At 46.2% G+C, this 12,853-nt stretch overlaps 1 protein-coding gene across 1 annotated transcript in view; it reads right to left on the bottom strand.

Moving 5' to 3' along the window:
* trip4 (thyroid hormone receptor interactor 4) overlaps positions 1-12,853 on the bottom strand; it is a 58,374-nt gene that overhangs the window by 38,187 nt on the left and 7,334 nt on the right. The window contains 11 exon segments of the mRNA XM_080530810.1: positions 3,568-3,639; positions 3,641-3,660; positions 3,872-3,969; positions 3,971-3,994; positions 4,672-4,775; positions 4,777-4,804; positions 4,806-4,867; positions 11,364-11,490; positions 11,735-11,950; positions 12,132-12,231; positions 12,352-12,430. Of these exon segments, the coding sequence (XP_080386936.1) occupies positions 3,568-3,639; positions 3,641-3,660; positions 3,872-3,969; positions 3,971-3,994; positions 4,672-4,775; positions 4,777-4,804; positions 4,806-4,867; positions 11,364-11,490; positions 11,735-11,950; positions 12,132-12,231; positions 12,352-12,430 (930 nt within the window).

Genomic DNA, 12,853 nt, shown 5'->3' with positions numbered 1-12,853 from the left:
CTTCTCTCTGCAGCAGGCAGGTCTTGTGTGCATCTTTATCCCTTGTTTGAGCGAGCACAGCGGTAGAGAGGCAGAGGATGGATACTAATGGCTGTGCGGTAATCACCAGGGGGGTGGTGAGAGATAGAAGGGCTGTGTGTTTGCGTGTGTGTGTGTGTGTGTGTATGTGTGTGTGTGTACGCGCTCGCGTAAGCTTGAGCAGGGTAAGGGGAGATCAATGAACTGTGTGGTTTAATAAGCGGTGGGACTGTTAAAGCCAAAACAGATGGGAATCTGGTGATGTCTTGATATTTATTTTCCCCCCATATGAAAAGTACCCTTCCTTTTAATATCCTCACTCAACTGAACTCCTCATCCCGTGCCTCCTCAAATGGCCTCACAACCTCCCTCTCTGTCCGTCCGTCCACCCCCCAACCCCCCCCACCCCCCCAGGCTATGGATCACCAGGAGGAGAGGTTTCCGAGTAGGTTGGGAGAGCCTTGTGGGGACTGATTCATCACCCCCCCCCCCTCAGCCCCCCGCCCCAGTGCAGTACAGTAAAGCCATTCCCACACACGGCGGCAGAGCCAGGGAGCTAGCAGCTAGCAGTCTGTGTGTGTATTCAAAGGGACTAGCGATGATACGCTTACTCCTATTACCTGACACGGAACAGCTGATTTGCTCCTCGACGGCTAGGACGGTTGGGAGTGAGTGATTCCATATGGCCCCTGGTCTTTGCTTGCTTTTTCAGCCCCGGCTATCTATTCCCTCTCTTCTTTCTTTCTTTTTTCCCTTCCTCTCCCTTTCCTCTCTGTGTTTCTTTCTTCTGGGAGGCTTTACCGCATGGTCTTATTTACGGCTGTCCCTCTGCTCCCCTACGCACACAGGATGAAACGGTTTTGAGACGCTCGCACACATCATTCGGTGGCCGTGAGAGAGAGGGAGGGATGAGAGGAGGGAGAGAGGAGAGAGGAGGGAGAGGGAGAGAGGAGAGAGAGGAGGGAGAGAGAGGAGAGAGGAGGGAGAGAGAGGAGAGAGGAGGGAGGAGACAAAAAACAAAGGAGGGGTGGTGGGGTTTGGCTCGAGCGGGGGTTTGCCTGACTGCCGAAAACTAGAATGTGCGTGTACTGTACATCCACCCCAGAGAGTTCCACTTCTGGTCTCACACCCTTTCTACCATTCCTCCATGTCTGAAATATATCAATATGCTTATGAAAGGAGGAGGGTGGAACTCGACTCTCCTTTAACAAAAACAATGAAAAGACCCCAGAGGGGAAAGGCGGACAGGCGGACACCTGAACATGGAGAGGTTCTACCAGGCTGGGTCCTCACATAGGGCTTTCACACCGGCAAAGAACCGTGCCGGTTCGCGTTCGCGTTTGGGAACCTCCGAACGTTGGCGCTGTCTGGCGTACACTGGTATGAACGGGTATGAACGCGGGCTCGTTCGCCAGACAGCGCCAACGTTCGGAGGTTTCCGAACACGAACGCGAACCGGCACGGTTCTTTGCCGGTGTGAAAGCCCTATCAGAAGCCCAGAGTAGCAACATGGCCATTTTGTTAAACAAACACTCCTATTTGTTCTACGAAGTCAAAGTCACACACACACACACACACACGCACGCACGCACACGCGCACGCACATGCACACGCGCACGCACATGCACACGCACACACAGACACATACCAGCCTCACCCTTGCAACCTAATCAGTGGCAATTACACTTCCCCAAAGCAGTTAGTATCTCAGCAGAAAAGGAGCGTGCACGATTTCAACAACTGTGTCTGTGTCAATATCTCATTAAAGCTAATGTGTGTGTGTGTGAGGGTGAGTGAGTGTGCGCGGGGTGAGTGAGTGTGCGCGGCGGGAGGGGAGGGTAGGGAGGGAGGGAGAGGGAGGGAGGCAGTTACAGATCTTTGCACAGTCACGATCGCATTGATGCAATAAAGCCTAGAGCAAGGTAATTTAGAGACATGCTTTTTCTCTGGAGGTAGGGCGAACGCTTTCTCCCAGACACGCACACACACACACACACATACACACTTCTAAAATCGACATGCATGAAAGCACGTGAACATACACGTCTGTTTTATGTTTACTTAATAGAATAATGGTCTCGCTGGTCAAACATTAGTGGCTAACACGAGCGTCTGACAGGAACAGGAACAACATCACCTCAGGTCTCTTTGTCTTAAACCTCTCCTCTCTCTCTCTCTCTCCCTCTCTCCCTTCCCCCCACTCCCGTCTCCCAAGGAACCACACATAAAGAAGAAGAAGAAACGGGGGGTTGGGGGGGGGGGGGTGGACGACGACACCAAACCAAGCTATTCGAAATGAAACTCAACCTCCGCCCAAATAATAGACGATATCATGGATAGAAGGTGGGCGGGCGGGTGGGTGGGTGGGGTGGTACCCTCGGTACAGCTACAGTAAATGTGTTCAGAGAGCCGATCGTGGGCTCTTCATAAGACGTTTGGGAGGGTTGTGGGGTGGAGAGAGAGAGAGAGAGAGAGGCCCGGCCATCTCCTCCTCCGCCAGCATGAAAGGTGAAGGATGAAAGACACGACTACAGAGAGACGCGGCGCAACCCTGTCCATTTATTATTAATCACCTCGGGATTGTCGGCGGAAAAATCTCGCCTCCCCCCCAAAAGCCTACTACGTGGGTTTCTTTGCATACTGCTCGTGGGACAGGTTGGTTGGCGTCGATAGGCGTGTTTAATGATCACACATTACTGTCTATGTTATAGGGGGTGGGGGGGAGGGGTTTGCTGGTAATCTGTGAGGAACGGTTGGTCGATGGGCTGGTTTTTACAGCTTAGGTGTAGCCTGGGGGCAAAATGTCTGCTGGCTGGTGGTTCGTGGTGCTACTGTGGTGCACGTCGCCCTCTGCTGGTGAGATGCTGCATAGCAGTAAAAAAAAAAGAATAAAATCTGACAGGGAATTCTCTCGAGGTGAGTGACCGAATAATACTGTCGTACAGTTCAACCTGTAGCCTAACAACGCAGAAACAATAACAAAACTGTGTGCGGTGGAACTGTTCATAAAAAGGCTTCAGTACTAACGACTGTACACCTCTCACTGACTTCTATCTTTTTTGGGGGGGGTTTCTTTTTAGTCATTTATCTTGCCTCCCCCACTTAAGCTAAGAAGATAACGACCCTGTGGAACTGCCGCCCAATACACGCTGGCAACACTATTTCCAGCAATGGAGAGTTAATAATCCCATCAGTTTTTCCAGAGCGTTAGCTCGTCTCTTTGGAGTGTTTTCCTGGCAGAGCGGAGAGGAAAAACAGTCCACAGACGACTTCAACGTGGCTGGCCAGGGTGAAGAGGCTGTCCTGTGTGTTTCTAGGAATGTGTGTGTGTGTGGTACGCGTGGCGCGCACACACACACACACACACACACACACGATAGCCCCTAAATCTGTGAGTATGGTACACAGACACACGCACACAAGCTATGAGAGTTTTGAACAACCCAGAGATACAACATAGAGTACTGTATATATCCCCATAGCAATGACATGTGAGTATGCACGTGTGTGTGTGTGTGTGTGCGTGTATAGATGGCGGGACACACTAACCTGTTCGTTGAATTGCTCCTGAGCGAGACAGTCAGTCATGTTGACACAGCCCAGGAGGCAGCCAGTGGGGAAAGTCTTTAGGAAACTTGGGATCTGAGGAGACAGAAGAGAGGTCCAGTCAATGATCCATCACAGTACACGACGCACATCATATGGAACCAGTCAGAAATGAGCATGACCAACCTAACCCAGCGTACAGCTCAATTCCAACATGACAACTCTAGATAAAACATCCTCATGTTACCGTGTGTGTGAGGTGTGTGTGTGTGTGTGTGTGTGTGTGTGTGTGTGTGTGTGTGTGTACCTCGCTTGTAGATCTGGCGATACATGCTCTCCACCTGAGCGATCTCCTCAGGACTGGGCCTCTTGGCTGCGGCGGCGATCCACAGACGACCCCGGTGGAGTGTACCAGGAACGCCCTTCCACCCTACACACACACCACAATAGCCCTATATCATACAGCCTTTGTCCTATCGCAAGCCTTGTGGCTCGTTTGTGCTGCAGTATGTACTTTCTAATGCAGCCTTGCCAACAACAACAATAATAATAATAATAATAATATTAAATACAGGGATCCCACACCTTCTGAAACAAATTCAAGCACCTTTCAAGACTCAATTCCCTCAAATTCAAGGACCCAACACGGCATAGACAGATCTAGATGAGAATTTATATAATAGGAACTATCCGATAATTCACAGACAACAATTAAAAAGAGAGCCTTGAATGTGAGAACACGAGATGGTCTCTTGCCTTCTCTACCACAGCACAGCAAAACAATATATTGGGAAATATGTGTAAAGTTAAGCAATACAGAGACTTATTTACTTGTTGACGAGCTAAGTAAAAAACAAATTATATATATATAATTTTTTTTAGATAGAGAGAGAGAGAGAGAGGGGAATTCAAGCACTTTCAATGACCCATGTCTATTTTCTAAAACTTTTAAGACCTTGATTTCTTTTTTCTCAAATTCACAAACTTTCAAGGATTTCAAGGACCTGTGGGAACCCTGATAATAATAATAATAATAATAATAATAATAATAATAATAATAATAATAATAATAATAATAAGGCTGTGTGTTGGTGGTTGGTTCCATACCTCTTGATGCCTGTGACCAGCAGCGAGGCCCAGGGTTGGTGCATGCTGAGGCACCACCCCCCATCTGCCATCTCCTGCAGCTCTCTGTCCTGCAGACGGAGCCGGGGAGCGTTCTGGAGCCACCCGGTCCTTCCTCAGTGCCAGCGCCTTTGTCCTGCCCCCTCCGGAAGTTCTCCCCGCCGCCCACATCCACCCACTAGAGGACAGACAGACAGACACGTGTGGGTCAGTACGGATGGACAGAGACACAAGGTCGATACAGCCACTCACAGCAGGGGAGACATGCTGCTGTGTTATGCAAGCAAACAAAACACCCTGCCAACAGACATGATGCCAACCGACAGACACAAAAACACCAAGCAGGGTTGGGTCGAATTCCTCCTCGATTCCACCGATTCAGGGAGTATCTTAAACTCAATTCCGATTGGCAGTTTCATTTTCAACATGCACAGTTGCTGACTATTGGAACATACAGTATGCCCCAGATACTCAATGAATTGAAAATCCATTGAAAATGCCCTTTACCCCCCCCCCCCCCCCCCCCCCAATTACTGAATTCGTCCCAACCCTGACACCGACACACATTTTTAACCAGGAGCAAATACCCCATAATCTCTATGAGCAGTAGAATGACATGAACTGGTTATGGGTTTAAAAAATAATAATAATGTGCTCACTGCCATGTCAGTCGCTTTGGATAAAAGTGGCAGCTAAATGGCGTATATTAGTGATGCTCCGATCTGATCGGCGCCGATCGGTATCGGCCGATATGGCCTTGATCGGTTTTGATCGGAGTTCTCAAAACGGCCGATCAAACACAGGGATTAAAGCAAAAAAAAATCTCCTGACTGAAAATTTGTTCAAGCCAAGTCATATTCTCATTTTAACCTCCACTATATGTTTGTATTTTATAACGTTAGCGTTTTAAGGGAAGAAGATTCTTTTGAACAGCTTTTCTATTGCCAGTTTGCTTTTATGTGATATCAATGCTGTTTTCAATTCATGAAATAAAATTGATACTTATTGCAAGGGTTGACTCTGACATACAAATAATCAATCATCTACATAACTTTTCAGTGCAAGTTTTTTATTTACATTGTGCTAACGGAGCAAGCTTACAACTTGAACAAGGAACTAAAAACACAAAAAAACACATGAACTGAATGTGTCTTGTATTGCACTTAATCCACACGTCTTCTGCATCCAGAGGTTCCTCTAGTCTTTGGTGTCTGCAATCAGCCAGTTTCTGTGCAGGTAAAAGAAACATATGATGTTAAGACTATGCAATGCTACTGTATGCATACTGACATTTTTGTCAGGTTAATAGTAAGACCCACCTTGAGATGGCAGCTGTCTAGTATAACACCAAACAAACACAGTTTTTGTTTTGAAGTGAGCGATCACTGAAAAATACCAAAACAGCATTAAATAATAATAAGTGTAATACTTACTATAGTGCTTTTCACTTTTTCTGCTTTTTGGCAGTGAAGTGATTATGCCTGAAGCTTGGCTACACCTGATGTCCGTTTCAGGGTTTCTTCTGTGGGACCAGCTTTGACTCCAGGAGTGGAGGAGGGGGAGGAGGAGGAGGAGGCTCTAGATGATGAAGTGGCTCTGACTCCAGGAGTGGAGGAGGAGGATTTTGAGGCTGTAGCAGGTGCAGTGGCTCTTACTCCAGGAGTGGAGGAGGAGGAGGAGCAGGAGGAGGCTGTAGTAGATGCAGTGGCTCTGACACCAGGAGTGGAGGAGGAGGAGGATGAGGTGGAGGCTCTAACAGGTGAAATGGCTGTGACTCCAAGAGTGGAGGAGGAGGCTCTTGCAGGAGCAGAAGAGGTGGAACCTTTCTTTAACTTTTCTGTTACTTTTCTTACCCTAACTGCTGAGAGGACTTTCACAGCTTCCATCAGTTTCCTTTCCTTTTGCTTGTCAATGTTCTCCTTCTTCTTCTTCAGATGACTTTGGTATCTCTCATAAGAAGACAGACACAAGCTCCTCAGTGCAGGGCTGATTTCCATTTTGGAGGCCGTTTTCCCTGTTGCCTTCATGTGGGACTTGATAATGGCTAAGCCTTCATGTCTCAATGTTCAGCCTGACCCTGTCTTTTTCTATGATGTCATCCATGATGTTAAATGATCCTTCAACAAGAGGGCCAGTGAACAATGACAGAAGGGCCTTTACCAACTTCCCTAAGATGGGGAATCTCATCCCTCCTTCTGGCGTCTTCTTGGCCAAGATCCTACTCCACCAGTCAACATCGATTCGTTCGGTATTCTCCTCAAAGTGTTTGGCCTGTGCTCCTAAATCTGCGTCAATCTGGTAGGCTCGCACCTCTTCATTCAGTTGACCAAGCTCCTCAGATTTCACTGCATTTGGCAAGGCCTTGGCTAAGGTGTTGAATGCCCCTTGGACCGATTCGTGGAGAATCAATGATGGTGTCAGCACAGACAAAGAGGTGATGATGTGGATGTTGAGGGGAAGGTTTTTCAGGAGGTATGTTGCTGCATTGATGTAGCCTTCTCTGAGAGAGCTGTAGACGTTCTGCACCCAGGGCCTTTTCTCCACTCTAGCCTTGTTTAAGGTAGAGAAGCTGAATCTCCCCACAGACAACCTTTGGTCAGGGTACTGCAGGTCTCTCTTCTGAACATCAAGCTTCAACAAGCCCTTCACACTCAGGGGGATGTAAACAGGCTTCATGAACTTGGAGAGAAGTTCCCGGACCAGTAGCATCATTTCGGCATGCAGTGCGTGGAGCATGGGCTTTTCATCCACCTGGAAAAGTTGGAAGTACACCTGAAAATCACAATTAAGCCTGATTAGAAAAGTCGCTGAATATGTTTTACTATTCTTTCCTGATCACAAACATAGTAATGTAACATACTCAGATTCCATTACACGAAAAATATGCAACAATAAATAAATCGATAAGACATCTCTGTACATTTCTTTCCACTTCAAAAGTGACTGAGCTAGGGCTGCACAATATAGGGTAAACGTCCCTATTAAGCCCACTTGCAACTCCTGAAAAAACTGCATCGTTATTTTTTGCTGTGTAATGTTTCTTCCAATGAAGCTGCTTCTTTCCTACATGCCAGGTCAGCCAATCAGATTTACTGATCTTAAGTTAGATAAGTAAACCTGTAACACGTGCCTGCATGCCAGTTTTCTTTTATGTATCACAATAGGCCTATATATTGCAGTGAAAAAGAATATTGCAATGTCAGTTTTTTCCAATATCACCCAGCCCGAGAACATACCTCTGTATAAATCAATCAAGGCTGTGAGCTTGTTGAACTCTGAGAAAAGCATACAGATGCGTGTCTTCCGGTTTTGGTTGACATCAGTTCCGGTCCCTGCAGATTTTGCCATTTGCAGTTGCAGAACCGTGATCCTTGCCTTCTCATCAGATGTAACTGCATGCTGATCAAGAACCTGGTTCAGGAGCCATCTGCATCACAAAAAGCATATCATTATACAGTTGGGGGAACAGGAATGCTATATTTGCTCTGATTTATTTAATTAGATTTAGCAAATTGGGCCTGCTAGTACAGAGAAAACAGACATAAAAAGAGAATGCTAATGCTATTGTACCTGTATTCTTGAGGAGACAGGAAGCTGTAGAAGTGCACAATCAATGGATCCATAAGCTCCCGTATTCTGTTGCACACATCCAGCATTTGGAGGAACCTGCTGCTGATGGGACGGATCAAGCTCTTCTTCTCCAAATGGAGCAAGGACTGAAACTCGCCAAAAAGCTCCTTCTGTTTGGGGAATTTTTCTACATCATAGTAGACATCAGAGCAAAATTCATCCACAAATCCCTGGAAAGGCTTCAAAAGGGCCTTGGTTGCATTTGAGACCATGTGAACCGTGTCTCCGCTGATGTCCAGGAGTGATGGATTTTCTTTTCGGATTTGTGTCTCCACTCCAGACCTTTTCCCTCTCATCACATTGCAGTTATCCAGCAGTATAGCAACAACCTGATTCCAGTTCAGGTTGTATGACTGGAGGATATCTGTCAGTGTGTGTGTGAGGGTTGAGGCATCTGCGATGTTAACTATCCTTGAGGCCAGATGCTGGGTCAACACTTTCCCCATATCCTCATCGAAGTACCTTACAAGAACATTAAGGATCCTGTCCATGTTACCATCTGTTGCCTCTTTAGCAATGACCTTTTGTGTCTTGCCCTCCTTGTGCAAGGTGTCAATGGTCGTCTTTTGGACAACTGTCAGGTCAGCAGTCTTCCCCATGATTGTGTAGCCTACAGAACTGGACTGAGGGACCATTTAAAGGCGTTTGCAGGTGTTTTTAGTTAATTAGCTGATTAGAGTGTGGCACCAGGGGTCTTCAATATTGAACCTTTTCACAATATTCTAATTTTCTGAGATACTAAATTTGGGGTTTTCATTAGTTGTCAGTAATAATCATCAAAATTAAAAGCAATAAACACTTGAAATATATCAGTCTATGTGGAATGAATGTATACATTATGCAAGTTTCACTTTTTGAATGGAATTACTGAAATAAATCAACTTTTTGATGATATTCTAATTATATGACCAGCACCTGTATATGTAAAGGAAAAAACAATATTCAGGCACCAGATGACCATTCAAAATATAATGTAATATAATGCAATATAAGGCTCTCAGGCATTCTGTACTTTCAAATATGTATTCTCCTTGAGCAGTCAACATCAACTATCAGCTGTTTCGCTAGCAAACACGAAAGCTAACTTTCGTAACAGCGCCCCCGCCACCACGTCGGCGCAATGCCGCAATTGCAGTTAGTTTTTTTTTTAATTCCCCCGCGCCGTAGCCAATTGACGGAAATCCGTCGTGACTTGGAAAAAATTGACGGAAATCCGTCGTAGTGACGGAGAACTTTAATCCCTGCAAACATGACCGATCAGTTTACAAAATGGCGTCGCCAGTCTGGAAATATTACACAGTGTCGGAAAGAGACAACAAATATGCCGTTTGTAATGTCTGCTCAAAAGAAATACCTTGCGGAGGAACGCACGCAAGGTCTTTCAATACCACGAATATCATACGGCATTTGCTGCGTTCGTCGATTCGCTCAGAGAGCGCCGAAGCGCACACTGGGCTCGACGTCATAAAGGGACCGAGTGCTTTGATTGGACGAGAGGCGTTCCACGAGTGCTGGTCAGAGTTCCAGCGCGACTTCACGAGCGTAGTGTAGGTAGTGTTCACCAACGTCATGTGACCCCGCGAGCAGGAAGTCACTTGGCCCATAGCAACAACAACTATTAGCGCGTGAGTTTTAGGTCTTCCTCTGTGCACCTTGCACAAGTGTAGATAGCGAGCGACTTTTCAGCAGCAGGACATATTTGAGATGATAAGAGGAACAGGCTGAGTGCCAAAAACGCTGAGATGCTTGTATTTCTCAAGGCTAATCTGCCAGTGATGCTGCTTAATCAGAAGTAAGGTTTGAGTCTGAAATCTCCTTAGGTGCAATGTTTTGTTTTTTTGTTTTATTGATTATTGCTGACTTGCTGTCTTATCTCCTCCTAAATATGACTTGAAACTGACTGACTTGAAACAGTATTTTATATTTGGCTATAGCCTGTTTATGTTGCAGTTTAGTTTGGGTATGTTTATTGTTCCTCAGGAAAGCTACAGTTACAGTATAAGCTCCAAGTTCTCTAAGAGCCCCTAGTTCCTCTCATTCGAGTGGAATGTTGCACATTTGATGTGACAGTGTACATTTTATTTATTATGATTTTTATTTTCACATTTTATTTGTTTTTCCTGAAGTAAGCTACAGGTGGTTGTGAATTCAATAAAACAGATGGTCGTCAATTCATGATACTTTCTCATCTCCTAATTTCATTTAAATACTTAATATACAATGTCAATGGTGTTAAGAATAATTTAAAACATAAATAATGCTACACAATAAATAGAATGCTTCAATTGCCATTTTCGACGCTGTGATCGGTGATCGGTGATATCGGATCGGCAGATCACTGATTCCAGTGATCGGTGATCGGTGATCGGCACCAAAAACCCTGATCGGAGCATCTCTAGCGTATATTATTATTATATTAACTGCAATAACTTGTAAGTTTGTCATATCCTGTAGTATATGGGGGGTGGAGAGCCGGTGTCTAATGATCGTAAAGTCGGCAGCTCGCAGCGGTTCGACTCCCCTGCTGGTCACGTGTCGAAGTGTCCCTGAGCAAGGCACTGAACCCCTAATTGCTCCGGGGGGGGGGGGGGGTCGCCTTCAATGGCTGTGACCTGTTGCCTAGATACCGCCTTTAGAGCATATTCAAATGCATTTCGTGTACTTTAAAACTTTGAATCCCTTTCCCGATATTGTACAGGGTTCCCACACCTTCTGAAACATCAAATTCAAGCACCTTTCAAGCACCTTTCAAGACTCAATTCCCTCAAATTCAAAGACCCAACACGGCATAGCTTGAGACAGATCTAGATGAGAATTTATATAATAGGAACTATCCGCTCACAGTCAACAACTAAAAAGAGAGAGAGAGAGAGGGGGGGGAATTCAAGCACTTTCAATGACTGTCTATTTTCAAAAACTTTTAAGACCTTGATTTCTTTTTCTCAAATTCACAAACTTTCAAGGATTTCAAGGACCCGTGGGAACCCTGATTGTATCATGTCAGGTGACCAGACCCACACGGCGCGCGGCAGGTCCATACCCACCTCGGGTGCAGCCTGGAGGATGTTGGGGTTCACCAGCTCTCTGAGCGGCTGCTGCCCCGGTCCCCGTGACCCCTGAGGAGACTTGGCCTGAGGGCCGGCGTTAAGGGCCTTCACTGACTCGTCAAACCTGGAGGAGGCAATTATTTAACACGGTTGAAAGCCCGTGCTGTCACAGGACTATTGGCATGAAATGGCAATACAACAGTAATCCGGTCTTAGTTTTTGGTAGTCTAACAAACTAAGAATGGATCAAACGGATTGAACCCTGAGTGGTTTGGAGTGAATACCAAAAAAAAAGAAGGTATTCCTTCCATCAAGGGTTAGAGGTAGGGGCTTAGGGGGTCTGTTTGGGATTGGGATCGGTTCCTTACTTGTTGTAGTAGCGGTTGAGGTTATCTCCCTCATCGAGCACCTGTCTGCCGGCGAAGTCCAAGGTGACCTTCCGGTCTTTCCTGGAGGCGTGGCGAAGGTCGCGTAGCTCCTCGTCCTTCTTGCGAACGTTCTCACGCTCGCCGGGCGACAGCCACTGGTTGGAGTCGCTGGCGAAATAGTCGGACTCGTCGTCCAGGACCTGTGTTCGCCTCGTACTGTCGGTTCGATAAGAGCGCTGTGATGTCATTTCCTGTCGGTACTCATTAAGCTTGTATGGTTATTCACCCTGTATTAAGCGCATGTATGCACACATCCATCTAACCTCGTTAGGGTTTTGCTAAGAGAGTGTTGAACAGCATAGGATGTGATGTGGACGTGGGAAGGTTGGTATGTTACCTGTTCTTGTCGTATTCCAGCAGTTTGTCCTTGTGTTCAAGAGCCTTCTCCAGCCCTGCCTTCATCTTAGCCTCCTGCTGGGGGAGATAGTCCCTGTCCTCTGTCAGACACACACACACACACACACACACACACACACACACATTTTTCAAGACAAATGTAACTTCTCTGTCATGTGCTATTTCCACATCAGATACATCCAATACATGTTGGTTCTCACCACCCATGAGTTTCTTGCGCAGTTTCTGACTTTTGTTGGAGTCGCGCTGCAGGATCTCCTGCTCCTCCCTGGTGCATACCTGGGAAACCATGAAAGTAACACATTTGTGACATCATGCTATGACATCACACTATGACATCACGCTATGACATCACGCTATGACATCATGCTATGACATCACACTATGACATCATGCTATGACATCATGCTATGGGAAGAACTTGAAATGACTGAAGGACTGAAATGGAAATCACTAATTGACTTTTCCCCATTGTAATTCTTGTCTTTCATAGGGCACATTTTATATCTAAGTTGACTAAAGCCCAATGCACACGGCGTGCGATTTTGTCGCACGGCAACATTCGATTCTCCATTCACACCACCGAAGTGAGTGGGTGTGAATGGAGAATCGAATGTTGTCCTGCGACAATATCGCACGCCGTGTGCATTAGGGCTGGGTAACGCCACTGATTTCCCAAAACGATTCGATTCCGATTCACAG

The sequence above is a fragment of the Nansenia antarctica genome, assembly GCF_963989245.1.
Source record: "Nansenia antarctica genome assembly, chromosome: 5".
Classification (NCBI taxonomy): domain Eukaryota; kingdom Metazoa; phylum Chordata; class Actinopteri; order Argentiniformes; family Microstomatidae; genus Nansenia; species Nansenia antarctica.
This window is presented reverse-complemented; position numbering and strand designations above follow the sequence as displayed.